Source organism: Ochotona curzoniae, unplaced genomic scaffold, assembly GCF_017591425.1.
Source record: "Ochotona curzoniae isolate NIBS_2020 unplaced genomic scaffold, NIBS_Ocur_1.0 contig_3498, whole genome shotgun sequence".
In the NCBI taxonomy this organism is placed as follows: Eukaryota; Metazoa; Chordata; class Mammalia; order Lagomorpha; family Ochotonidae; genus Ochotona; species Ochotona curzoniae.
The window spans coordinates 11,807,131-11,834,873 of record NW_024465885.1 but is presented as its reverse complement, the minus strand read 5'-3'; the positions used below and the strand labels follow the sequence as shown (position 1 = coordinate 11,834,873).

Below are 27,743 nucleotides of genomic sequence, written 5' to 3'. Positions count from 1 at the left end.
TTTTCTGTAACAAGGCTGTTGACTAGGGCCCCGGAGCTCATCAGCTCTCACACTCTAGCCCCGGTTTCCCATCAGTAGATGTAGGGAGCCCATTGGGCAGTCCGGGCGCCGTGCATCCTGGGAGTCGTAGTTTCCGGCTCTCTCCTTCAGACTACACGCTCCGCGGAGCCGCTGGAGGACGGTTGCCGGGGATTACTAGCAAGCGCCAAGTATGGCGGTGGCGCGCGTCGACGCGACTTTGCCTACCGGAGAGGGTAAGACGGTTCTCACTCCTGAGTTGCACAGCTCACTCCATCCAGTTGATTTACATAGTTGCCTAGTGGAGAGGAGAAGCCGGGGTTTCGAGGTGCAGCTTTGGACCAATTCTTTTGATGGGAAGCTGTGGGCGTCGTGGGGGCGCGCTGCCTTCTGGGAGTTGTGGTTCTCGGACGCGGCCCAGTTCGGCGTGGTTGCAGCCAGGATTGAGCAAGGAACTACAGCTCCCAGGGGCCTTCGCGTGGTCCCGCGCCTCCACTCCCGCGCTACCAAGGCTGGCTGGGCGGTGGGTTTCGAGCCGCTGTCACGGTTCTTGGGCGATTACTTTGAGTTCTGGGTGCGCAAGTGGAATTTGTACGGTCTCTCTGTTTCGCTTCATACAACCCCCCTTCCCCTAGGATCCTAGAACGTTCAGGAAATCTTTTCTCGAACACCACTCCGTATACTGACTTAGCACCCTCCTTTTGAAGTAACCGGTTGCCGTGATGAGATCTGGGGCGACTTAGGTTGCACAGTTTGCTGTCCTTTATCTTCAGAAGCGGTCTTGGGATCGGGTTTGGTGGCCGCCCAGCAGAGCGCGGCTGTGGGGGCTCCTGAGGCTGGGAGATCCCACTCTGGAGGCGCTGGACGTGAGCTTTTGTTTTGGTTACGGCTCGGATGCTGGGCAGGACCGTCCCAGTCGGGAGCAGGGCCGGTGGATGAGGCCAGTGTCCACAGTGTGGACCAGGAACTCCTTGTCCAGGAGCTATGGATTGTAGGGAGCAGAGTTGGTCGGTGGTTCCACGAGGTTTGACGACCCTTGGAATTCTCTGCAGAGCTGGTGTGTTTTTCTGGGACCAGTACAGCTTTCATCCAGTTCTTTGAGGAGCTTATGATCTCTCACGTTGTGAGAGCCATTACACAGTGGGAAATAGTCTCGCCTAATTCTTTGCCCAAGTAGTCCTATTTCAGGCATAAATTTGAAATTGGCTGGTTCGCTGGCCCCGCCCCCTCCAATAGCTGCTTCTGGTAAGCTGCACCTTCTAGCCCAGCAAGACGATAAGGGTAGGTAACATTTATGGAGACTTCTGAGTTCATTTGGAAGAACACGTTTTACAGAGTGGAAAGTGAGCCCCAAATAGATCATTGACTTGTCTAAGATGCTACAGTAGTTAATTAATGGTTCCGAGATTTATTTTTTGCATGCTCCCTCCACATCCCACTGTGTACAGATTTTATTGTTAATAGCACAATGGTTCTGAGGAGGCTAAATGACCTGTCCAAAGCCATACAGTGGTTTCAGTGTTGTTGGGAGTGGAAGTCAAGATTTCTTAGTCTTTGGAACAAGTTTAGCTTTGTGGTGGCTGATCTTGGAAGGTTCCAGAAATTGGGTCGGGTGTGGCTGGGACTGAATGTTATATACTGAAGTGTTTTTATTAATGCTGGGTGCCAAGACTGGGGATGTGTCCTATTCTTATGGTTTCTCTTTTAAGCCTCATACCAACCTTGTGAGATAGGTGTATTTTTCTGTTTTACAGGCAAATTAATTATATTGTAATTTTCAAAATAGTGTGTATACTTTTGTTATTCCCATGGAAAGTTTAGTTCCATTTTAAAAACGCTGATATTGCCTAGCTACAAATTACTGAAGTTGTATTTGTTTTATTTGTGTTTTCTAACAAAGTCCCTTCTGTCTTTAAGGATCAGTGGTCAATTGGTCAGGGCAAGGATTACAGAAATTAGGTCCAAATTTACCCTGTGAAGCTGACATTCACACCTTGATTCTGGATAAAAATCAGATTATTAAATTGGAAAATCTGGAGAAATGCAAACGATTAATACAGGTGGGTATTGCTATTTGGGGATTAGTTCTACAGGACCAATTTGTTGTTAAACAAAATAAAACCAAATAACCTGACAAGAACTCAGCAGTCCTTGAGAGTAGTAAATGTTGCTTTAAATTTTTATAAGATAGCTTCTCCTGCGGTTGAATGCATATGTGTTACGTTAAGGGCAGAATAGGAAAAGAGCATTGTTTAAGAAAGAAAACATTTTGGGCCCGGCGCGGTGGCGCAAGTGGTTAAAGGTCCTCGCCTTGCACACCCGGGATCCCATATGGGCGCCGGTTCTAATCCCGGCAGCCCTGCTTCCCTTCCAGCTCCCTGCCTGTGGCCCGAAAAGGCAGTCGAGGACAGCCCAAAGCATTGGGACCCTGCACCCACGTGTGGGAGACCCGGAAGAGGCTCCTGGCTTCGCATTGGCATAGCATCGGCCGTTGCGCTCACTTGGGGAGTGAATCATCGGACGGAAGGTTTTCCTCTCTGTCTCTCCTCTCTGTATATCCGCCTTTCCAATAAAAAATAATAAAAATAAATCTTTTTTTAAAAAAAAGAAAGAAAACATTTTATATTAGCAAAATACTATGTTATGAAGATAACCTTTTATATCATGGGAATAGAGAATTGATTCATTTATTCATCTGAAATGTTTCTTGGGTCCCTCTTTTATGTCTTGTTCTAGGCTTTGACTGAGACAATAGGATTCCAGTGTTTTAATCTCTTAAAGATTTATTTCTTTGAGAGAGTTAAAGGGAGAGAAAAAGAAATCTCTCATCCATTGGTTCACTCCCTAAATGGCTGCAAAGGCCAGGGCTTGGCCAGGCCAAAGCCAAGAACTAGGAATTTTGGGGGGTCTCCACATGGGTGTCATGGGCCCAAACACTTGAGCCATCTGCTTTTCTCAGGTCATTAGTGTGGAGCTGAATAGGAAGTGGAAGCAGCTGGGACTTGAACTGGTGCCCATATGGGGTGCTGCATTCACAGACAGTGGCTTAACTAGCTATGCCACAATATTGGCCTTGAGTTCCATTCTCGTGGAATTAAATTTTCTCAGGTTGCTGATGTGTTAAAAATATCTCTAGGAACTGGACGAGACTTGCTCACTGAGCTTTATCCAACATGTTCCATGCATATGAAGACTTTAAAAAAGTTCATGAAATCTCATATTATGAAAGAACTATTCATGGATTTCAAATTTGTTTTGCAGCAGGATCATCTCATCTTTAGTTTCCATGACCTTTTGAAATATCCCCATAACTGTGAGAAGTATAAGTTGGGCTTGTGTATTCAGGAATGTTTGACCTTCTAAACAAACCTTGTTTTTAAACTTCCATAATATGAAAATCATATATATATTGTTCTTTTGAATAACTGTTTTTCCTTTCCACAGTTGTCAGTGGCTAATAATCGGCTTGTACGGATGATGGGTGTGGCGAAACTGACCCAACTTCGTGTTTTAAATTTGCCTCATAATAGCATTGGCTATGTGGAAGGGCTGAAGGAACTAGTACATTTGGAATGGCTGAATTTGGCAGGAAATAATCTCAAGGTGAGCGGTTTTGTTAGGTTTTAAAATGCGTGTATATCTAGACTATAGGCCGTCGGAAAGCTTTCTGGGTCCGGTTTCCCTTCCCTGTTCACTGCTCCCAGCTCCCTGATCTTTTCTCCTTTCCTTCCTTCCCTTCTGTCTGCCTTTTTATTTTTTTTAACTACTGCTGCCCGGGTTCTGGGTCATATTCCAGGTTGGAACAAAAAAAAAAAAAAAGATACATATAGAAAAACAGAGTACTCATCCCACTCCCCAGAGATAATTTCTGTTAGCAAATTAAAAACACAGCATTTGGAAACACATAATGGTTTAATATTCTTTTGATTGTGAATGAAGAATATATATTACAAAACATAGATGAACTAATACAATTGTTAGGAGGGAGTCTATTGTGTTGAATTAAGTTTTAAGTAAATTTTAATAGTGTAGTGGGTAATATACTGTTATGAAAGTTAGGAGATCTGTAGTTTGATTCGCTACTTAGTACTTTTCTGTATCTCTGTCTTATTTTTAATAGGCTGGGTGAAGGGGCTAGATTAAGGTGTATTAACTGCTGCTTTTTATTGGACAATTTATGTGACTACTGTGCTAAACACCTTGTCCATATTAATACATGCTATCTCGTGATAGACTAAAAGGTATATGCTGATTACAGAGATAACAAAACAGAATCACAGAAAAGTTAGATAACTTATCTAAGATCTCACAGCCAGGAAGTTGCAGAGGTTGGATGTAAATCGGGGTGGTTTGGCTTCACTCTTGTATACTGTGTTCTGCACCAGCTGTCCTAGGTTATTACTGAGGTTTCTTCAAGTTGCAGCATCTAGGATGTTATGAGCCAGTTAGCAGGCTCTAGTTTTAGAAAACGAAGGTGGAAGCGATGTGACAGCAATTTGTAAGTTCTGTTAATACTGTCTGCTCTTTTGTTGCTAAGCTCTGCTACTTGAAGGGAGATGGGGGACTTTCTTCAGCTGCCAGGATTAGGGAATTGCATTTTTTCACTTTATCTGCACTTATTGACATACTTTTCTTGCGGTAGGCCATGGAGCCCATCAATAGCTGCACAGCTCTGCAGCATCTCGATTTATCCGACAACAACATACCCCAGATAGGTGACCTATCTAAATTGGTGTCCCTGAAGGTAAGCACATTTTCTATGTCATTTCTGAAATTTTACACCAAGATACCAACAGAAAGTGAGTGATTATCCTAAGTTTATGTGCAGCATGTGAAAAGCAGATTGTTTCGTTATCATGAGAATGCTATTAGAATATTAGAAATTAGTGTGGAAATTACTGTTACTTTTATACAAGAACTGTTGTATTTCGTGTGAAACTGCTTACTATAGTTATGCCAGTGTGCTGGTTTTTTGTTGTTGTTGCTTTAACACAGTATTTGAAATTGCATTGTTTATAAAGAAGAATTTATTTGGTTCTTAGTTCTAGACATTGGGCAAGCCAAGCAAGGCCTCAGAATCTGCACAGCTTTTTGATATATCGTAAGATGGTGGACAAGCAAGCATGCTAGCTCCAGCCTTACTCCTCTGCTTATAAAGTCACTGACGTTGTTATGCCATCTTGGCCTAATCCAATTGTAATTACCTCCCATAACGTGTGAACCTGGGGATTAGATTCCTAACACATGAACTTTTAGGGAACACAACCTTTGCAGGTTAATTCTTTTTGCCATTCTCTGAACATGATTGAACTCCCTTCATGCTTAATTCACCACTGCTAGTAGATTTAGTTATGCAGTGTATAACATGGTGATGAGGCTTAGCATAATCATTCCTGAGCTAGAATCTAGCTTTTTTTTTTTCCCTAAAAGTTTATTTATTTTTATTGGAAAGGCAGATATACACAGAGAGGAGGAGAGACAGAGAGGAAGATCTTCCGTCCAGTGGTTCACTCCCCAAGCAGCCGCAATGGCTGGAGCTGAGCCAATCCGAAGCCAGGAGCCAGGAATTTCTTCTGGCACTCCCACGCGGGTGCAGGGTCCCAAAGCTTTGGGCCATCCTCGACTGCTTTCCCAGGCCATAAGCAGGGAGCTGGATGGGAAGCGGGGCAGCCAGGATTAGAACTGGCACCTATTTGGGATACTGGCATGCAAGGCGAGGACTTTAGCCACTAGGCTACAGTGCCAGGTCTGAATCTGTTTTTGTTTTCTTTTTAAATTAATTTATTTTTATTGGGATGTCAGATATAGAAAGAGGAGGAGAGACAGGAAGATCTTTTGTCTGATGCGTCACTCTCCAAGTAGCTGCAACAGCCAGGGCTGAGCTGATCCGAAGCCAGGAGCCAGGAACTTTTTCTATGTCTCCCACACAGGTGCAGGGTACCAAGGCTTTGGGCCATCCTCGACTGCTTTCCCAGGCCACAAGCAGGGAGTTGGATGGGAAGTGGAGCTGCCGGGATTAGAACTGGCACCCATATGGCATCCAGGCGAGTTCAAGGCCAGGACATTAGCCACTAGGCCATTGCGCCGGGGCCCAGGAGCTTCTTCCGGGTCTCCCACGTGGGTGCAGGGTCCCAAGGCTTTGAGCCATGCTTCACTGCTTTTTCATGCCACTAGCAGGGAGCTGGGTGGGAAGCAGGGCTGCTGGGACATGAACCAGTGCCCATATGGGAACTCAGCATGCCAGACAAGGACTTTAGTCACATTGTTCCTAACCCTGAATCATTTTGTTGTTGTTATATTATTTATATTTATTTTACTTAAAAGGCTCAGGGAGAGAATTTTTCATGTCCTGATTAACTCCCTAGATATAGCAGCCAGTGCTGGACTAGGCCAAAAACAGGAGCTAGGAACCCAATCTGGGTCTCAACTGAATGGCAGAGACCCAATTACATGAACCGTCACCAGATGCTTCCCATGGTAAGTCTTAAGAAGCTAGAATCTGGGCCCAGCGCAGTAGCCTAGTGGTTAAAGTCCTCACCTTGCATATGCTGGGGTTGCGTATTGGTTCTGGTTCATGTCCTGGTTGTTGCGGAAAGCTGTGGAGTAAACCAACGGATGGGAAATCCTTTTTCTATCTTTCCTTCTCTCTGTAAATTCTTGACTTCCTAATGAAAATAAATAAAACTTAGAAAAAGAAGAAGCTAGAATCAGAAGCAGAGCAAGGACTTGAATTTAGGAATTCAGTGTGGGATGCTGAAGTTCTAAGTGGTACCTTAACCACTGTGCCAAACACTTATCCTTTCCATACGTTTTTTGGACACTGAAGATTGCACTTATATAATAATAATAATAATTACGTATCAAAACTCTTTCATTTTAATTTAAAAGTAAACATATAGTATATAACACTTTGTATAGAAGAGAGTGTGTTTGGCCTGGTGCAGTAGCCTAGTGGCTAAAGTCCTTGCCTTGCAGCACTGGTATCCCCTATGCGTACCGGTTCATGTCCTGGCAGCTCCACTTCCCATCCAGCTCCCTGCCTGTGGCCTGGGAAAGCAGTTGAGGACAGCTCAAAGCCTTGGTACCCTGCACCCGTGTGGGAGACCTGGAAGAAGTTCCTGGCTTCAGATTGGCTCAGCAGTGGCCATTAGGGCCGCTTGGGGAGTGAATCAACGGACAGATCTGTATATTTGATTTAAAAATAAAATTAAGATAAATCTTTTCTTTAAAAAAAGAAGAGTGTGTTATATGGTAAGTAATAGTTGGAATTGCAGCTTCCAAAAAACACACATGAGCCCTTTCCTTTTTTTCGTCTGATGTTATCATTAGATGACCTCAGTGGGCCCCAAAGCAGCGGTTCAGATCTGTTTTCCCCAGGTCTTTAGCAGCAGTCATTTTTAGCAACAATTATTCTAAACAATTTGATGCCACCAGATGCTGTCCTGATGGTTGCTAAAAGAATTCAAATGAACCTGAGGGCTACTGAAGGCATGATTAGCTGATCAGAATTCTGGGTGTTCAGAGGCTTGAGTTTACTCCTGGTTATTGCTGACTTAATGTTAATTAACTTCATCTGCAATGATTACATTCTGCTTTGCTCTGGATTTTAGTTCCTAAGAAAATATAATTGCATGTTATGGTTATGGGTAGCTTTTGGAAAATTTACATGCTTATTTCATGACCTATTTATAAAAGATTTTTTTTTTTGAAGTCAGAATTACAGGAAAGGGGAGAAATTCCATGTGTTGATTCACGCTCCACACAGCAGCAGTTGCCAGAGTTAGAGCAGGCTGAATCCTGGAGCCCAGAACTTTTTCTTCTTTTTTTTAAATATCTTACTTAGTTGATTAGGGTACAAAAGGTCAAAGGCTACAGGAAAGTGGATAAGACCATTGTTTCCACTCTAATATCATCATTTTCCCCCTATATCTGGGGAGAGGGGAAAAACAAAGCGAGATGCTCCACCCAGCCTTCCACCCATCCCAGGTCCCTGATGTGAGGCACGCTCCCAGGGTCCTGCTCAAACAATTTTGATAGTTCAACAGTTCTGAATTGCTGCCAATCTCACCATTCCAATTGCGATGAAATCTATTCAGAATCCACTGGCTGACATAGTCTCTTCATGCTTGGGGTTCTGAGATTAGCAGTTCAGTTGAAGGGATCTCCAAAGAAACTTCATCTGAGATGATCCCAAATCTGGTTCTTGTGTGAATTTACCAGTACAGGTCTGTCACTCCAATCAGCTTATGCACATGCTGGTCGTTTCAATTGCTGGGTCAGTTCTGTTTCCAGCCCTGTCTTCCACATGAACCGATGGGTGTTGCAGTCCAGCCCAGTCCTACCCACTTCATACTCGGCCCTCACGCAAACCAGTGGGAGCTGCAGCCTAGTTGGGGTGACTCCCCATAACCCCCACCAGGCTTGCTCCCTCCTCTGGTTCCCATGCATGCCAGTATGTACTGCAGACTGATTCAGTCTGTCCCACATTCAGCTCTCGTACATGTCAATGGGCATTGAAGCCTAGTTCAACCCAATCAACCCTACTATCCAGCCCATACACCTACTCGCGGGTGCCTTTCTGTCTAGCCACCCCTGCCCCTGTCCTGGTTTTTGTGCTCTCCAGTGGGAGTGGTAACCCAAGAGGAAGGTGCCCACTATCTCCCTACTAGGCCACTTCCACTCCCAGATCATGCACTTTCCGGGTGGTTCTGTAGTTTAACTTGACAGATTAAGCTCCCAGTGCCAGCCTCTGCCAGCTGATGCCACGGCAAAGCCCAACCAACCCACACTCACTCTAATTTTTACTAGCACCAGTAGGAACAGTCAGCCCAAGGTGGCCATTCCCTGATCTAGCATACATGAGGCCCACAGATATTGTAGCCCTGCCTGGTCTAGTCTGCCCCCATCCCAAATCATGCTCTCCAGTGAGAGTGGTTGTCTAACAGGGAAGCCCACATTTCCCCAACCGGCTTTGCCTCCTTCCCCCTACCCACCGCTGGTTCTCACATGTGTTGTTTGGGTGCTGCAACTACATCTGGTCCGGCTCACCCCACCTTGGCATTCCGTAACGTGCACTGGTTTGTGTCTCAACCAAACCCGCCCCGACCCACACTCTGTTCTGGTGTTTCGATTTGCCAGTAGGTGAAGTGAACGGGTTCAGCCTGGTCTTCCCCCCACCTATGCCATATGTATGCTGGTGGGTATCTTCCTCTGGCCTGGTCTGGGTTGCTTGTTATCATGGTTCTTGCACTTATCTGTAGGGTTGTGTCCTGACACAGGAGTTTCCCAAGCTCCCTCATCAGAACCTCTCCCTATGCCAGATCTTGTGTGTACTGGTGGTTCCACGGGCCCTCATTGCTGGCCTTCAGTCCATTCCAGTTCTTGATGTTGGCTGTTTCAGTCCAGCCAAGGTTTGTCCATACCCAGACACTGCTCACACATGACTCAGTAGGGGCAGAGACCCAGCCTAGTACATCCTACATCTACCCACGTTCTCCACAGCAACAGATTGTGCTGGAGTCTAGCCTGGCTTGGTGCACCCAGCCCCAGTCCACACTTGTGCCAAGGGAGATTGTATCCATATCCAGACCAGCACGCAGCCACCACTCCAGTCCCTGCACTCTCCTGTGGAAACCCCAACCCAGCAAGGGTGCACTCTTATTGCTCCCCATCTGAGTCTATTCCCATCCCTAGATTATGCACATGCCTGTGATTGCTCTGACCCAGCTTGGCAGAGCCCCTCACTTGTTTCAGCCTTTGCCTTTGATGCTGTGATTTAGTATCCATGGCTGGTGCAGACCAGTCGGTGTAAGAGCCTAGTTCGGCATGACATGAGCTCCATCCTGATTTCTGTTCTTTCTTGTGAGTTGAAGTTTGCTTGGCCCTGCCTGATCCACCCCCTTCCAGTTGCAGCTGAGTCCACCCCACATCCTATTTTAGGATGCACCTTTGGGTGCTACTGCCTTGACCTGCCCAGACTTTATTGGTTTCTTTACCTGTAAGTGATGGCAAGTGCCATGGTCATTGCCACCCCAGCTCGCAAGCTAACCTGTGGGACTTGTATTTCCACAGGATTGGGCCCACACTTCCTCCACAAAGTCTACCCCTGGACCAAGTTCTCTCACATGCTGGTTAGTGTCTTGACCCTGCCACGTGTGACCAGTTAGAGCCCAGAACTTCATCTGGGTCTCCTATATGAGTGGCAGATAGCTAAAAACTTGGACCATCTTCCATGCTTTTCTCATGCCATTGGCAGGGACCAGAAGTGGAACAGTTGGGACACAAACCAGTGCTCACATGGTATGCTGGTGTTGCAAGCAGCAGCTTAACTTAGCTATGCTGCAATGCTAGCTCTTTGATGACATCCTTACCTCACTTTTCACATTCTATTTTGATGTTTGAAAAAGATAGGAATAACTATGTTGGAATTTGTTTAATGTCTAGTAACTTAAATCTCACAGCATAATAGTTGCTCCACTAAGGAAGTATTTTTAGACATGCCTTTAGACTTTTGTGAGCTTAGGATGTTGACCTGAAAAGGAGAGTTGGACAAGAAGGCCACCCAGAACCATTTTGGCATTAACGATCTGATTTGTGTATGCTCAAAAGCATAATAAAATAGGTTATATATAATTTTGATGATATCAAGATACATAGATGTATAATCTTCCCATTAATAATTCATACTGTTTTTGCTTTCAAGACTCTGCTTTTACATGGAAACATTATCACTACTCTTAGAATGGCACCCACTTATCTACCCAGAAGTCTTGCTATTCTTTCTTTGGCAGAAAATGAAGTCCGGGACTTAAATGAGGTAAAATTTGAGGTTATTCTGTGGGATTCAGGGAGGTAGGAAGTTCAGAAGAGACACAGGAGAGGGTTATGATATCATTTAGACTGTGTCTGGGAAGAGACTGGCATCAAGGAGACCACTTTGTTCCAGATGAATATAATTTTTCTTTCTGCTTTTCCTTAATGTCAGCGTATCATTAAGAATTAATTTCTTTTGTATTAGTACAATTATTCTTCCATCGGGCTGTGACTAGTGATACATATCTGTGATATAGGGTTTAATAAAATACTTTCCCCTGGCTGCTGTTATGTTCTCAAAATAGAGTTCTCTTTGCTAGGAAATAGCACTGATATTTTGTAAAGGACTTTGTACAGCAGGGACAGACGGCCATATTGTTGGAATTTTGGAAAGTCATGGATAATAGAAGAATATTATTTGTCACTTGTCAGTACAAGAGGGGATTGTTACATTCTCAAATGCTGCCAAAGATGTGTAATCAGTTGTAACCCTGTGCTTGATACTGAATAATCCATTTTATCCAACAAAGGTATCTTTTGTTCCAGATCTCATTTTTGGCATCGTTAACCGAATTGGAGCAGTTGTCGATCATGAACAATCCTTGTGTGATGGCAACACCTTCCATTCCAGGGTTTGATTATCGGCCATACATTGTCAGTTGGTGCTTAAACCTCAGAGTCCTAGATGGATATGTGATTTCTCAGAAGGAAAGGTGAACATGTCTTCTTTATAACATCATGTGAATCATGGAAATTGCTGAAAAGACCATTTCTAGCTTACTGCAGATTAATAAGTTGAATATTTCTTAAAATGTGCTTTTAGAAATTAATAGCATTAGTATAGTCACGTAGCACAACATGTGCTGGTTGTTTAGGATTTTTTTGCTTTCTAAAAAGAATAAGAAATATTAGTTTCTGGGATTGGCACTTGGGAGCACAACATAGTGTCCAACATAGAACAGTTTGATTTCTGAAAATGCTTTTATTAATCTTTAATTTGGAGCTTGACATTTTTGCATAGAAGGCTTATATAGGATCTCAGTTCAGTCCTACAAAAGCTTGTCTGTAATGGTAGTATTCATAATATCTTAGAACCTAATTACCTTTTAATATGATAACTCTGGGAAACAGCAGGCAGAGTTGCAGTTTGGAACTGGTAGCAGATCTGCTGATGAGTCTTCCCTTTCTTCTACCTATGAACTAAAAGAAGTGGTCATTTCCTTTATCCTATAATTGATGGTGTGTGTGGCTTGAAGCTGGGATCCAGGGTGGGGGGCTTCAGGACACTGGCTCGTGATCAATAGAGTTAAAGCTTTACAGGAAGTAAGGAACTAGGCTTGGCAAGGCAGAGTGAAGCTGGAGCAAGATTGGGGGTTGGGATGACTTCATTCTGTTTATGCCTCATCACACTCTGAGCCATAGTACCTTTCATTGCATTTGGACATTTTCTCGCTATTCATCTTCTTCTTTTTTTTTTTTTTTTTTTTTCATTTTTACTTGTCCTTCATTCCAATACTTGAAACACTTGAGTTTTCTAGTGGGAGGATGAACAATACGTTACAGACAGCAATTCCCATTTGCTTCTCCCCAGAAGTATTGTGTGGGTCTATAGGGGCAAAGAGGACTAGGAACTGGGAGCTACAAACTGGTGTTGGGTGAAGAACATTTGTTAGGTCCAGTTTTCCCTAAATAAAAGCATGGGTTTTCCTTTTTCCCACAGTAAATGTTACTTTGAAAATAGCTGTGATTTTGTTTATTTCTTTATTTTTAAAATTTTATTTAAAATTTTGAATTTTATGGTACAGTTCTATGTAGTCTGGGATTCCCCTCCCCCTGAGTTCCCATCCACCCAGCTGATTTTCCCTACATTGTCACAACAGGACATTATTTCGTAAGGAGTTACAATTTCAACGCTCTACTATTTGAGAGTGCTCCGACACTGCTGGTACAGTGTCAGAGTTTATCGTCCCATTGTCTAGATATGTCCAACACTTTCATTAGGAGTCCATCTTTTCTTTGGAAGTAGGGATGCATGCTGCATGTGTCTTCACATCTGGACGTGGTAGTCTCCATTGCTCCATCAGTGTACATTCCAATCTGCATGATGGTTTCCTTATATTAGAGAGAACATATGGTGTTTATCTTTTTGTGATTGACTTATTTCACAGAGCATAATAGTTTCTAATTGGGACTATCTGGTTGCAAATTGTGTAATTTCTTTTTTGTTTGTTTGTTTTTATAAAGATTCATTTTATTTTCATTACAAAGTCAGATATACAGAGAGGAAGAGAGACAGAGAGGAAGATCTTCATCCGATGATTCACTCCCCAAGTGACTGCAACTGCTGGTGCTGTGCTGATCTGAAGCCAGGAGCCAGGCACTTCTTCCAGGTCTCCCACATGGGTGCAGGGTCCCAAGGCTTTGGGCCGTCCTCAACTGCTTTCCCAGGCCACAAGCAGGGAGCTGGATGGGAGGTGGAGCTGCCGGGATTAGAACTGGCACCCATATGGGATCCCGGCATGTTCAAGGTGAGGACTTTAGCCGCTAGGCCACACTGCCGGGCCCACAAATTGTATAATTTTATTCTTTTTAGTGGCCTAGTAATATTCCATGGAGTAGATGTACCACAGTTTCTTTTTTTGTTTGTTTGTTTTAAAGATTTATTTATTTTTATTGGAAAGGCAGATATACAGAGAGGAAGAGAGACAGAGAGGAAGATCTTCCGTCTGATGGTTCACTCCCCAAGTGACCACAACGGCTGGAACTGAGCCAATCTGAAGCCAGGAGCCTCTTCCGGGTCTCCCATGCGGGTGCAGGATCCCAAAGCATTGGGTTGTCCTCAACTGCTTTCCCAGGCCACAAGCAGGGAGCTGGATGGGAAGTGGAGCCGCTAGGATTAGAACCAGCACCCACATGGGACCCTGGTGCATTCAAGGTGAGGACTTTAACCACTACGCTAACACATTGGGCCGTACCATAGTTTCTTTAACCACTTCTCTTTGGATGGGCATCTGGATTGCTTCTGTGTCTTTGCTATTATAGATTGTGCTGCTGTAAGTACATGATTACAGATTCCTTTCTCATATGCAGTTTTCATTTCCTTTAGGTATATTCCTAGGAGTGGGATACTGGGTCATATGGCAGGTTTATTTGCAATTCTCTATATACTCTCCATGCTGCTTTCCGTAGTGGTTGTATTAGCCTACACTCCCACCAGCAGTGAAGGAGGGTACCTTTCTCCCCACATCCACTCTGCAGGTGTTGATAGTTGAGTTCTGAATGTAGGCCAATCTGACTGGAGTTAGGTATACCTCAACGTGGTTTTCATTTGTATCTTTCTGATGGTTAGGGAGCCTGAGCATCTTTTCATATGTATGTTAGCCATTTGAATCTGTTCTTTTTGAAAAATGTCTGTTCGTGTTCATTTCCTATTTTTTCTCAGTTTCTTGGTTTTTTCTTTTTTGTTTGTTTTTTTTTTTTTTTTTTTACTGTCCCTGGGTTTCTGAAGCTCTTTGTAAATCTTGGATATTAGTCCCCTACCACTTGTGTAGTGTGCAAAAATTTTCTCCCATTCTGTGGGTTGCTTCTTAGCTTTGTTAATTGTTTCCTTTGCTGTACAGAAGCTTTTTAGTTTGATGTAGACCCATTTTTTTTTGTTTTGTCTTTAACTGCCTGTGCTTTTGGTGTCCTTTCTAAGAAGACTTTCCCTGTTCCTATTTCTTGGAGAGTATTTCCTGTGTTTTCCTTTAATAGTTTGATGGTTTTTTAAACCATGAGTAGTTCTAAAGCTATAATATGGAGTTAACTTGAATTAGAATCTCTGGATCTTCCTTTAAGAAAAGAAAATCGGGATTTTTCTATGGCAGTAGGACTGGCAGTATTTTAATACCTGAGGAGTAGCATGGTGAAGTGAATATGAACATGAATAAGGGTGTAGTTTAAAGAGTGACCTAGTTAGGAGAGCTAAGGGAACGCTTCCCATCTTTCCCTGCCATGTATCAGCTGTGTGGCTTTGGTAAGTTCTTCAGTTTCTATGAATCTAAGTTTTTTGTCTATAAGATGTGTTAGGATTAAATGTAATATATATATTTAATATATAACAAATGCCCACATAGCTGTGGTTGGGCTAGGCTGAAGGCCTGGAAACTCCAGTCTGGGTCTTCCATGCAATGATAGGGACCCAAGCCATCCTCTGCTCCTCTCAGGGTATGCAGTAGCAGAAAACTGGGTTGGAATTAGAGGCAGGACTCAATTCCAGGTACTCTAGTATTGGATGGACGCATTCAAGTAGTGGCTTAACCCATTGTACCACAATATTCACCCTTTGTCAGCTCTTAAAAAATGAATCTTCTGCTTGTGACACCAGCATCTCAGATGGGCAGCAGTTTGAGTCTCAGCTGCTTCTCTTCTGATCCAGTTCTCTGTTAATGCCCCTGGGAAAGCAGCAAGAGATGGCACAAGTACTTGGACTCCTGCACTCACATAGAAGACCAAGAAGAAGCGCTGGGCTCCTGGCTTTAGCTTGGTCATTGTGGCCATTTGGGGAGTGAACCATCAGGTGGAAGATTTTCTATCTTTGCTCTTTCTCTGAATCCCTGAGTTTCAAATAAGTGAAAAATAAATTTTAAAAATGAGTTGGGGGAAGCTTACTAGCATTCTGCAGCTATAACCAATTACCTTTTTTTTTTTAAAAAAAAAAAAAGCTAGTATGATCTAATAGCTGATGATGTAATTGATGTTTTTAAGTACCTTAGTTTGACAGAATTAATGGATAAAATATGATCCCTTCCTTGAAAGTAATTTTAAAATACTTGGAATCATTAGCGCAACTCTATGGGGAAGAATATCTAAAACATTATTCAAGCAATGAAAGTGAGTTGGGAAGAGATATTTTTAAAACTTGGGAAAATCTTATTCTTAAGAAATATCCAGCATAAAGGTAATATATTATCAGCAATATATTTTGATTACATCGTGTCATCTCTTCTTTTGTTGTTGAAATTTCAGTCTGAAAGCCGAATGGCTCTATAGTCAAGGCAAAGGGAGAGCATACCGGCCGGGTCAGCACGTTCAGCTTGTCCAGTATCTGGCTACAGTCTGTCCTCTCACCTCTGCGCTGGGCCTGCAGACTGCAGAGGATGCCAAACTGGAGAAGATTCTGAGCAAACAGAGGTAAGCTCATTCATCTGTGGCAGCTGAAGGATTCACAGGTGAAAATATCTGTTCTGATGATAGTGCCCTGAAGGCAAGTGTTGCAGCCGTGTGCTGGGCCTTTTGGGGCCCTTGCCAAGAAAAAGGCTTAAATCCTGTGTTTTGTTTGTTTGTTTTCCCTGAACATTTATTTATTTACTTATTTATTATTATTAGAAAGTCAGATATGCAGAGAGGAAGATCTTCTGTCCAATGATTCACTCCCCAAGTGACTTCAGTGGCCGGGTGGCCGGAACTGAGCCGATCCAAAGCCAAGGAGCCAGGAACCTCCTCGGCGTCTCCCACATGGGTGCAGGGTCCCAAGGCTTTGGTCCATCCTCGACTGCTTTCCCAGGCCACAAGCAGGGAGCTGGATGGGAAGTAGAGCTGCCAGGATTAGAACCAGTGACCATATGGGGTTTTGGCCTGTTCAAGGCGAGGGCTTAACCCCTAGGCCACTGTGCCAGGCCCTTCCTGAATCTTTAATTTACTTTTTTTTCTAAATTATTTTATTTGATAATCTTTTTTTTAAAGATTTATTTATTTATTGGAAAGTCAGATATACAGAGAGGAGGAGAGATAGAGAGGAAGATCTTCTGTCTGATGATTCACTCCCCAAGCGGCCGCAACAGTCGGTGCTATGCCGATCCGAAGCCAGGATCCAGGAACTTCTTCCAGGTCTCCCACATGGGTACAGGGTCCCAAGGCTTTGGGCCATCCTTGACTGCTCTCCCAGGCTACAAGCAGGGAGCTGGATGGGAAATGGAGCTGCCGGGATTAGAACTGGCACCCATATGGGATCCCGGATGTTCAAGGCGAGGACTTTAGCTGCTAGGCCATGGCGCCGGGCCCATGATGCACTTCTGAAATGCCCACAACAGCTAGGGCTGGGTTAAGCTGAAACTGGAGAGCTGGAAACTTAATCCAGGTCTCTCTTTTCTGGAAGCATTACTTGCTGTCATCTTGGGTGAGTATTGGTGCCGAGACAATATCCTGAGATATAGACATTACAATCAGTGGCTGCCCCTTATATGGGTTTTTAAGTAAGTTAAAAATATGAATATTTAAAAATAAGAAATATCAGTCTGGCCACTTGGGGCCACCAGCCTTCGAGGGACAAAGCCCTCTGGGTATCCAGGAGGAACGGGGCTGCAAGCCCACAGAGGAACACCTTGGGAATTGGCTTCCCCCAGCACTGCCTGCCTTCACTGCCAACCAGTCCTGGGGCCCACAGGCTCTGCAGGGACCCGAAATGCTGCCTCTCCCCTGCCTTTACCCAGCCCTGCCCCCGCAGTCACCTACTGTGTATAGTTATGGATGGATTTTATTTTTATATTTTAAATTAAAGTCGTGATAAAAGCATGAGTACTGAATGCCTGCATTTCAGAAAACAAAAATCTTTTGAGGAGGGTCTTGCCAACTTAACTAGGAAGAGGAGAATGTTTTTGTCATTGTTTGTAGGGGGGGTGTTTTGTGTTATGTTTGTGTTTCAAATGTCAGGTGCAAAAAAAAGAAAAAGAACAAAAGAAATGAAAGCAAAACCATTATTTCCAATCTGGTGAGGCTTTGTGGATGTGTGAAAGTGTTTGAGGGCCAGTCCTGGGGGCACTGCGTGTAGAGGCTGGGGGGCACACACCTGCAGCAGCTCCACCTCTGGGGCCCAGCAAGGAGAGACACTGTGCTCCCTGAAGTAGCTGTTCCTTCTGCTTTACCTTTGGAGATTAAGGAAATGTATGCATATCAACCAGTAAACCAAGGAAAGGCTGGATCAGTCCCAGGCAAGCTCAGCTCGCCAATGTCGAAGTTCGTTGCCTAGGCTGTTCAGCTGGGAACCCCCCACCCCCAACGATGTGACTGTGGAGTCCTGGTGGTAGACAGACATCCTACCTTCTAAGCAGGGTCCCCTAGCCCTTCCCAGGGTCGTCCTTCAAGATGAGGGCTGTTTGCACAGGGCTACACAGGAGCAGCTGCACCTCAGGAAGTAAGACCCAGGCAGGAGTCAGGGCCCCCCACCCCTTTCTTCTTCAGATGAGAGAGGGTTCAGGCAGCCAGGATTGTAGGAGATGAGATAGTTGGAAAGGAAAACAGGAAAGATTTTTTTTAACCAACAGAAAAAAGATCTTATTTTTTTCTTAGAAAGATGCTTATGTTTGCAGTTTTATTTTAAAATGCTGTTTAGGCTGAGGAAGCAGTCTTCCTGGAGGTGAGGTTGGGGGTGCCTGGCACAGGATTGGTTGGGAGCTATAATCTCAGAATGCAGAAGAGGAGTTTGAATACTCAAACTGACACTGTGGAGTGTGGTCAGGACTTCCTGGAGATGGTGGATAAAGCGTGGATGCCCAGGTGCCCCCTCACCACACCCACACCCGAGGTGCCTTGACCTTTGGGGGTGGGGGCCTTATCAGAGCACAGAACAGAGAGTCTCTAAAGCCTGGGAGATTTAAAAACAACAACACAAAAAACAATTGACAAAAATGCAGTCCAGCCTTAAAAGTAATAAGGAAAACAATAGAAAAGACAAAAGCTGGAAGGAAAGGAAAGAAATATGTTTTACTTGTGCATTAAAAAGCCACTGAGGGCCCGGCACGATAGCCTAGCGGCTAAAGTCCTCACCTTGAACATGCCGGGATCCTATATGGACGCCAGTTCATATCCTGGCAGCCCTGCTTCCCATGCAGCTCCCTGCTTGTGACCTGGGAAGGCAGTTGAGGACGGCCCAAAGCCTTGGGACCCTGCACCTGCTTGGGAGACCCGGAAGAAGTTCCTGGCTCCTGGCTTCGGATTGGCTCAGTTGCAGCTGTTACAGCTGCTTGGGGAGTGAACTGGCGGATGGAAGATCTTCTCTCTGTCTCTCCTTCTCTCTGTATTTCTGCCTGTCCAATAAAAATAAATAAATCTAAAAATAAATAAATAAATAGAAAGCCACTAAATGCACCTTGTTAGAACACCGCCACCTAAAACAGCAAAAAGGAAAACAAAACAAAAACAGGAGCGTAGGTAGAAGTATTCAGTTACTTCTCACCTGCTTTTGAATGTTTGTGCAAGTGTTAATTGTGTGTGTGTGAGGGTTCTGTCTCGTTCTTAGAATCAGAGTTTTAATTTGACGGTGCTGCACAGTGCCTGCTGCGGTGGTGGGCTTTGTGCGTAGTTGTCAGCCGCTGCTTGTGATGCCAGCTTCTCAGCCCAGAGTGCTAACTCTTGAGCTTTGGATTCTGCTTCCTGCTGCTCACATGCTTTGGGGAAGCAGATGGCGGCTTGGGTACTTGGGCCCCTGGCTGACTGTTAGAAACATTTGGGCAGTGAACCATTCCGTGAAAGATGTCTGTCTCTTTGTTGCTTTGTCTTTGAAGTAGGTGAAACTAAAATAAATTAATGTCACCAAAAAAAAAGCGTGTACTTTGAAAACTTGTCCATTTCTACGTTTTCGGCAGTGTTACTTAGGAGCAGAAAGCCCTTCCACTTATGGATTGTGTTAGATCCCAGCAGATGTTACTGATTTTTAGGTTTCATCAGAGGCAGCTGATGAAGCAAAGCCAGAATGAAGAGTTGTCTTCCCTTGTTCCCGTTGAAGCACGGGCAAACCCTGCGCCTGAGCGTGCCAGTCCCGTTCAGGATTCCCAGTCAGTCCAGGAAAGTGGTAAGAAACTGGTTGCTCTCTGATCCCTTTCTCCAGATTGCTTGATTTGTGAACTGTCATAAAGCAGGAAAAAAAGGACACTTTTTAGTAACTTTTTTTCTGGTTTGGTAACTTCAGTAATGGTTTGGGTGCTTTTGTGGATATGTGCATGTGTTTGTATGTTATTACATCAGGTTTACAATTTTTAAAACAAACGCTGCTACCTTTTGCATAGACCTGATATTTTGATTATCATTATTGCAATAATTCATTTTCTTAAGAATGTTCGGTTTGATATATTAGACATGTTGGGGGAAATCAGTGAAGGCTTCTTGCATTTTACTATATTTCAAGGATTAGATTTCATTCAAATGATATAACTGAAAAAATTATTTAACTGTTTAGTGGTTTAAATGATGCTGTGTTGATTCTTCCAGAACCCTTCGTTCAAGTGAATTCTTGGGTTGGGATAAGCAGTAATGATGACCAACTGTATGCTGTTAAGAATCACCTCGCAGCCTCTGTGCATACTTCAAGATATTCTCGAAATGATCTACACCTAGAAGACATACAGACAGATGAGGACAAGTTAAACTGTAGCCTTCTCTCTTCAGAGTCTACTTTTATGCCAGTTGCATCAGGACTATCTCCAGTCTCTCCTACAGTTGAACTAAGATTACAGGGCATTAACCTGAGCCTAGAAGACGATGGTATTACAGATGGATCTGTGATACGGCTAGAAAGCCAGAGCTTGGATAAGGAAGAAGAAAAAGCTTTATGGGCTTCAAAAGAGAGTTCTGTTGAAATGATAAAAAGTGAGGTGTGCACAGAGGCAAATGAGAAAGGTGGGCTATTACCATGTCCTGAGCCAGCAGTCATCAGCGCCATGTTGAACGATGGTAATTGTAACCTCACATCTCCTGAGTCAGTCAGACAGGATGTTCCCCATTCGCAGCCAGTTAGTGAAGAAGCCGCGTCTCAAACAGCTTCAGAAAAACTTCCTTGCAGGGTTTTAACCCAGAGATCCGTTGCTTTGGGACAAGATAAAATTGTGCTTCAGAAATTGAGTGACGCGGCCACCAAGCTTCAGGCCTGTTGGCGGGGTTTTTATGCCCGGAAGTACAACCCTCAAGCCAAAGATGTGCGCTGTGAGATCCGGCTGCGCAGGATGCAGGAGCACATTGTCTGCTTAACTGATGAAATACGGAGGTGGGTTAAAATTCCCATTGGAGATCTGTTTTGTTGGTTTGGGAATGTCAGTTGTTTTTTTTAACGTCCTGAGTATTCCCTTCTAACATGAAAATGTAAATGTACATTTTCAGTCTTAGTATGTACAGCTAAGATGTTTTCTTTGCTGATTAAAATTCAGTATTCCTTTAACATAAACCAAATAACAAGAAAATCTTTTTATAATTTCTAACCGTAGACATGTATGTATTTGTGTACATATTTATGTATGTGTGTGTATAAATATGTGTGTGTGTGTTGAGAGAATATATTTGGATATTTATGACTTTTTTCTCCAATCCTGTAAAGTTGGGAACCAATAGCAAATTTTAAAAACGATTTATTTCATTTATTTATTTGAAAGAGTGACTTTATTTGTTTGAAATGCAGATTTTTTTGATTTGCATTGCCATGAAGGCTAGTGTCATTGAACATTTTGCATATATTTGTTGGCCATGTATATTTCTTCTTTTAATATCTGTCTATTCAGGTTCTTTGATCATTTCTTCTTTTTTTTTTCTTCAAAATTTCTTTGTTATTTGAAGGCAGAGTTACACAGAGAGGGAGAGAGAACTTCCATTTGCTGATTCCCTCCCCTATATGGTCACAATGGCCAGAGGTGGGCTGGTCCAAATCCAGGAGCCAGGAGCTTCTTCCAGCTTTTCCATGTGGGTGCAGGGGCACAACACATGGGTTGTGTTCTGCTTTCCTTAGGCACATTGACTGAAAGCTGATCTGAAGTCAGGGGCCCTCTCAGGATCTCCCATGCGAGTGCAGGGTCCCACAGCCTTGGGCCATCCTCTACTGCTTTCATAGGCCACAAACAGGAAGCTGGATGGGAAGTGGAGCAGCTGGGACATGAACTAGCACCCATATGGGATCCTGGTGCATGCAAGGCAACGACTGTAGCACTAGGCTACCATGACAAGCCCTGTTTCAATCTTCAGATGTTTGCAACAGTCAGTGCTGGGCTAAACTGAACCCAAGAATCTGAACTCTATTTGAATATCCCATATGGGTGGCAGGAGCCAACTTCTGCTGCTTTCCCAGGCATATTAGCAGATAACTAAATCAGAAGTGGAACAGCCAGGATTCAAACTAGTGCCCATATAGGATGCTGGGATTGCAGGTGGCAGTTTAACCAAGCATACCACAATGCTGGCACCCTAAAAACATTTTGAAGGTGAAGATTATATATCACCATCCTCAGCAGAGCAACTGGTACATAGCTGCAGTAGTGCACTAAATGTTGAGCAGGCACATTAGCAGGGAGCTGTACTTCAACTTCCCCTGTCACTAAATTTGCTCTTAAAAATCACTGTGGGAGTTCCAGATGGCACAGGAGAAAGTTTGGGGAGGCTAAGGAAAGTAGAGAATTGAGTCAGGAATTAAGTATAAAGTAGTGGTATAAAATAGTTAAGTATAAAGTAGTGGTGGTAGACTGGGTGATAATGGATCACTCACTAAAGGAACCTGTTGGGGCTTACTGGGGTAAGCTGTTGCTTGCATTGCCAGCATCCAGCACGAGTGAGTTACCAGTTTAAGTCTGGCTGCTTTTCTTTTCTTTCTTTCTTGTTTGAAATTTATTTATTTTTATTTAAATGGCAGAGAATTGGTTTTACAGAGAAAAGGAGAGAAGAAAGATCTTCCATCCACTGGTTCACTCCCCAAGTGGCCACAACAGCTGGAGCTGAGCTGCTCCACAGCCAGGTGCTTCTGGGTCTGCCACATGGGTGCAGGATCCCAAGCTTTTGGACCATCTTTGTTTTCATTGGCAATAAGGTGCTCCACTTCTGACCCAGCTCCCTGCTAATGCGCCTGGGAAATCGACAGAAGATGGCCCAAATGCTTGGACTTCTGCCACCCACGTGGGAGACCTGGATGGAATTAGAGATTCCTGGCTTTGGCCAAGTCACTGTGGCCATTTGGAAAGTGAACCAGTCTACTGATGATTCTTTCTTTCACACACATACCCACATTTCTCTCTTACTCTCTTATTCTGCCTTTCAAACAAATAAATCTTAAAAAAAAAAAAAGAAAGAAAGAAAATAGGAGGCTTATGTTTCTCATAGGCGTAGGTGTGGAGATCATGGCATGGACGTGGAACTAAGATTTTAATGAATGTGGGAGAGTGGTGGATGTTGAATTCTGTATATAGCAGGGAGTGATCAAGGACTGTAACAAAAAGAGAAGCAAGGTTTGATGGGATTGGTCTTGCTAGACTCTTAAAAGAGATGTCTCAAGCTGTGATTCTGAGTACTTAATTCAAGTTTAATCCTTAACTATTCAGAAGGCCTTGACTCACTACATCGTTCTGTGCTTCCTGCCCCTTTTGTGTTTTTGACCAGGAAATTGAAGGCATTTTAATATTATTTTCATCTCTGTCACTGATAATACATTGTAGAAATAATATATGAATTTCAGCTGTATCTCATTTGGCTTTGTTTTGAGTCATCATTTAAAACTCAGATCTTACTTTAAATGCAGTCTAAAAACAAAAGAACTGTTCTAAGATTATGAATCTTTCCCCCATATCTGCATTAGGTAGTTTAAGCAGGAATTGTAGGTCAAATCACTTTTCCTTGTCAGTCAGTAATACATTTTGAATTATTTTAGGTTAAGAAAAGAAAGAGATGAAGAACGTGTTAAAAACATTGTACAAGAAGAAGCTGTTAAATTCCTTTGGAATCAGGTAAACTTAATCCTGTTGATTTACCTAATTACAAACAAAGAAAAATTTCAGTCTCATTGAGATAATCACAGAGTAGCTGAGTATATTAAAGCACCTTTCTCAATATTGTGGATATTGGAAAATGGTTTAATTGAAAGATGTTACTGTGCAATATGGGGAAAATGAGTCAGGGGGTGAGAATTTGTGGAAATATCCCAGATTGTGTCATAAAATTCAAAATTAAAAATATAAATTAAAAAAAAGAAAAATGTTACCATGACTTTCAAATAAATGTTAAAAATCCAATTTTTAAGTTTATGTAACTATCTTTTTTGGGAAGTCTGGATGAAAAGTGACTAATGTGATATGTGATAACACAATATTTAAGTCCTAAAAATTGCATGACTACTTAGGAGAATAAGTTTGATACAGTACTTTAGGGACAGTTTAGGTGATTGGCTTTTATTAGAATTATATCAGACACTTCATAATGATAGTTTAGTGGGCATTTATATTTAAAATTTTTATCTATGTATTTGAGAAAGAAGCACAGACATGTTCCATCTGCTCATTCTTTCCCCAGATGTCTGCAATAGATGGGGCTGTGTTAGATGGAATCCTGGAATTCAGCTCATGTTTCTTAGATGGCAATCACTCAAGGACTTGAGCCAGAGCTTGTAGCCTCGCAGGATATACAGTAGGAAGCTGAATCGGAAGTAGAACCAAGACCTGAAGCCAGGCATTTTGAAACAGGATACAGACATCCCAAAAGGCATTTTAATTGCTAGCAAACAATCACCTCTTGGAGGTGTAGCCTAAAATTTTTATATACTTATTTTCATTTGTTTAAAGGACAGACATAAAGAGCGATCTTCTATCTACTGATTCACTCCCCAAATACCTGCCAAAAGCTGGAGTTGGTTCAGGCTAAAGCTAGGAGTCTAGAACTCAACCTGGGTCTCCCACACGGCAGAGCCTGACGTACTGGAACCATCGCCTGCTGCTTCCAAAGCAGAATACCAGCAGGAAGCTGGAACTCCAATAGGGGATGCAAGTATACCTAGTGTTCTTGCCAAACACCCACCCATGGAAACATTTTTATTGAGGAATTTGTTATAATAGGATTTAACCTATAAAGTTAAAAACTGTTGGATTTTTAAGATTTTGTAATTATTGTTAGTAGGAAAATGGTAAGTTATAGAATGATAGCAGTAGGGAGCAGTTAAAAATAATGTTAGAGTGTAGATCAACATGGAAAGATCTCCAAAATTACACTGCCTAATGAAAAAACACCAGGATGCTTGATTTTAAACACTCAATGTATTTGAAAATACGTAGAAAGGAGTTTAGAAGGCTACATATCAAACTGCTGTCAGGGATTATCTTGGATAATGATCAGTTGGAAACTAAAAATCCTGTACGTTGCTTTCTTATTTACAGTTAATTTTTGATAAATTTGTTATACTTAGAAAATATAAATATATTAATATGAATGAGATATTTTTAGATATTATACATAGTTGTATAGCATATTAGATCATTCTTGAAAACTTATCTCTACATGAATGTCTTTAAAATGAGACTTATTTTTACAGGACATATCTATATTAATAAACTAATCTGTCTAATCGAATAGACTTCATTGTGTGCTGAGCATAGAATTGACCCTGTAGTTAGCTAGACATGTCTGTTTGTACTTTGGATTGTTTTTTCTACTACAAGCAGGAGAACTGCTTTGACCCTTCCCCACTCTTGTGAGAGGGCTTTCTGTTACCAAGGGTGCATACCACCACACTGGTTTAGGGCACACCACCCTGGAAAGCATAACGGGAGTCTTGAAGTTCCTAACTCCAGTCCTGCCGTTTACCAACTTCATGACTTCTGGGGACATTTGTAAGACAGCTATGGTTTTTATTTTATAATGAAACTGTATCCCCTGACCTACAGGTAAGATCTCTGCAAGTTTGGCAACAGACAGTGGACCAGTATCTAAATTCCTGTCATGTGGATATACCTCCTATCTCCAGTACCCTCGTGCCATCTAAATCTCCATTACCCACGCAAAGGCAGGAGCCATCTTGTGATCAAAATTCTGATTGCCTCATTGCTTCTAATGAAATTCCACAAGAGAAGTCTTTACTAGAATTTCCAGACTCTGGTTTTCATTCTTCTTTAACAGAACAAGTGCAATGTTTACAGAATTCTTTGGATTTTGAAAAAAGTTCCACAGAAGGCAGTGAAAGTTCCATAATGGAAAAGTCCATTGACACAGTCAAATATGGCAAAGAATCAGACTTAGAGAATGGCAGTGAAGAACATGGTGAATGGAATAAGGAGAACTCAAACGACGAGCAGGATAATAGTCTGCTTGAAGAGTATTTAACTTCAGTTCAGCAACTGGAAGAAGCTGATGAGAGGACAAATGGTGAGGAAGACGTGAGAGATAGGAAGCTTCACATTGCTTATTCTCAGGAAAAGTTAGATCCCTTGTCTGACAGTGCTTCTGAACACGGGGCTCACCGGCTGTCTCCTACTGTACGAGGTGAAATCAGTCAGACACCAGAGAATTGTGAATCAAACGCAGAAGTTCAAGGGCAGCAGCCAGAATGTGATTCTGCATTTCAGGCTTTGCATGTTGGTGCTACAGTTTAGCATGCCTGGTTTCTTGGGAAGCAGAAATGCCCTTAACTGTAAGAGCATTTTAGTTACTCTTTTTTTTTTTGAAAGGTAATACTTCTCCCAACTTTGTTACTATTTATATTGAATTTATATTCTTGTCCCATATTTTTCAGATTCTAGGTAGTGAGCTGAGTCTTGTTTTGATTTTGCTAGCTTTTTACTTGGCTGTAACATACCAAACAATATTTATATTTAAAGCTATATGCACTTTATTTCTTAATAGTTGTATCAGTGTTCCTATGTCTTTTCATGTGCTTATTTCCTTTCAAGAATAAAATCAATTATTTGAAAGAGAATAGAAAAATGAACGGTGTAAGAGGATTTTGATTTTTTTTAAATCTGAGGGGATTAATTATGTAGCAAGGAGTGCATGTGTTAAAGTGAATACAAACAAGAAGAGGATTGTGAACTACTGAAATTTGCCCATTTCCATAGCATGAGAATATGTTTTTATAAAGCCTTTTTTTTTTCCTTTCTGAGGGAAAGAAAGTCTTTTAACCAAATTTAGGAAGAAAAGGTAAGGGTTCCTCAGTGGAGACGACTAAATTGGTTCATAAAAAACTTAATGTTGTACATTAGTTTTAACATTTAAAATAAAATGCTCCATCCAGCATTATAATCAAGCTTATTTAGGCAACAAAAGCACATTTGTCTTTGATAAAAAGAAAGGAGTCATTTATATTGCATTTGCTAGAATGATCTCCTGGTGTAACAATTATCTTTTTTATCAATGCTCTTTTACCCTACAGATAAGCATTTATGTGCCAATATATGGTCAAAAACTAACGCAAGCTCATCTTCTCAGTTCCTGCTTATAATATTTCAGCAGAGGGTCCGAGATCAGTCACTTCTCTTTTGACCTGTGCCTCACAAGAGAGAATATTTACAATATTATATGTGGTAGAATATTAGTGACTTTTTGCTTAAAGAATTGTTTTGTGTTTAACTCTCTGAAATAGTGCCACATTTGAAAGGCAATTTGATTGTAGTGAAGAGAAAAATAAACCACACTTTTCTTGTTAAAAAAGAATGTGTAACTTAAAAAAAATAGATTGTGTTTGAATGTTTTAGGTGAAGGTGCTTGTAAATCAAAGATAACTTTTGTAGGTTGGCATTTTGATCTTTGAGAATGTTATAATGTGTTATAATGTCATTGAATAAATCAGACCTGATTTTCCCTAACCTATGGATATATAGCTATTTAAAACTGTAGCAATACTTCAGTGTTCTCCAAATTTAGGTGCTAAATAAGTTTTTATTATTCTGTTATAATCATTAGATCCCTCTCGGTGAAGTCATAAAACATAAAAACTTCTGATCCTTTAGGATAAAGTTGAGGATTACGTGGTATACTTCACTGATAGTTATAAACCTTTCTCCAGTATGATAAGGTGTGTTTTTCTTGGTTTATGAATATGCAGCACTCAGGTCAAAAGACTTGGATTTCATTCTCAGAAATCTAGAATTCCATGAAAAGGGAATGTTTTCTGTCTCTTACAAACAAAACAACAGTTTTACCTTTAAAAGTAT

The 27,743-nt window shown here is 42.2% G+C and overlaps 1 protein-coding gene across 2 annotated transcripts; it reads left to right on the top strand.

The window, feature by feature from the left end:
- The first annotated feature begins 187 nt into the window (after positions 1 to 187).
- On the top strand, positions 188 to 26,754 carry CEP97 (centrosomal protein 97). 2 transcript variants are annotated; one of them, XM_040980544.1, is made up of 11 exons: positions 188 to 254; positions 1,936 to 2,078; positions 3,463 to 3,621; positions 4,661 to 4,762; positions 10,721 to 10,834; positions 11,377 to 11,543; positions 15,838 to 16,002; positions 19,524 to 19,657; positions 20,251 to 20,845; positions 23,480 to 23,555; positions 25,482 to 26,754. In XM_040980544.1, the coding sequence occupies exons 1-11, from the start codon at positions 212 to 214 to the stop codon at positions 26,184 to 26,186; spliced, it is 2,403 nt and encodes an 800-aa protein (XP_040836478.1). In that variant the 5' UTR covers positions 188 to 211; the 3' UTR covers positions 26,187 to 26,754. The 2 variants fall into 2 exon arrangements, with proteins under 2 accessions (XP_040836478.1, XP_040836477.1); XM_040980543.1 differs by having other exon boundaries at positions 20,074 to 20,845.
- The last annotated feature ends 989 nt before the right edge of the window (positions 26,755 to 27,743 follow it).

What these genes read in the sequence shown, in the direction of transcription:
- CEP97 (XM_040980543.1), top strand. Translation starts at nt 212, where the DNA reads ATGGCGGTGGCGCGCGTCGACGCGACTTTGCCTACCGGAGAGG. An exon ending in CTAAATTGGTGTCCCTGAAG is followed by an intron (nt 4,763 to 10,720) that starts GTAAGCACATTT and finishes TTTGCTTTCAAG; the next exon opens with ACTCTGCTTTTACATGGAAA. An exon ending in CCAGTCAGTCCAGGAAAGTG is followed by an intron (nt 19,658 to 20,073) that starts GTAAGAAACTGG and finishes TGATTCTTCCAG; the next exon opens with AACCCTTCGTTCAAGTGAAT.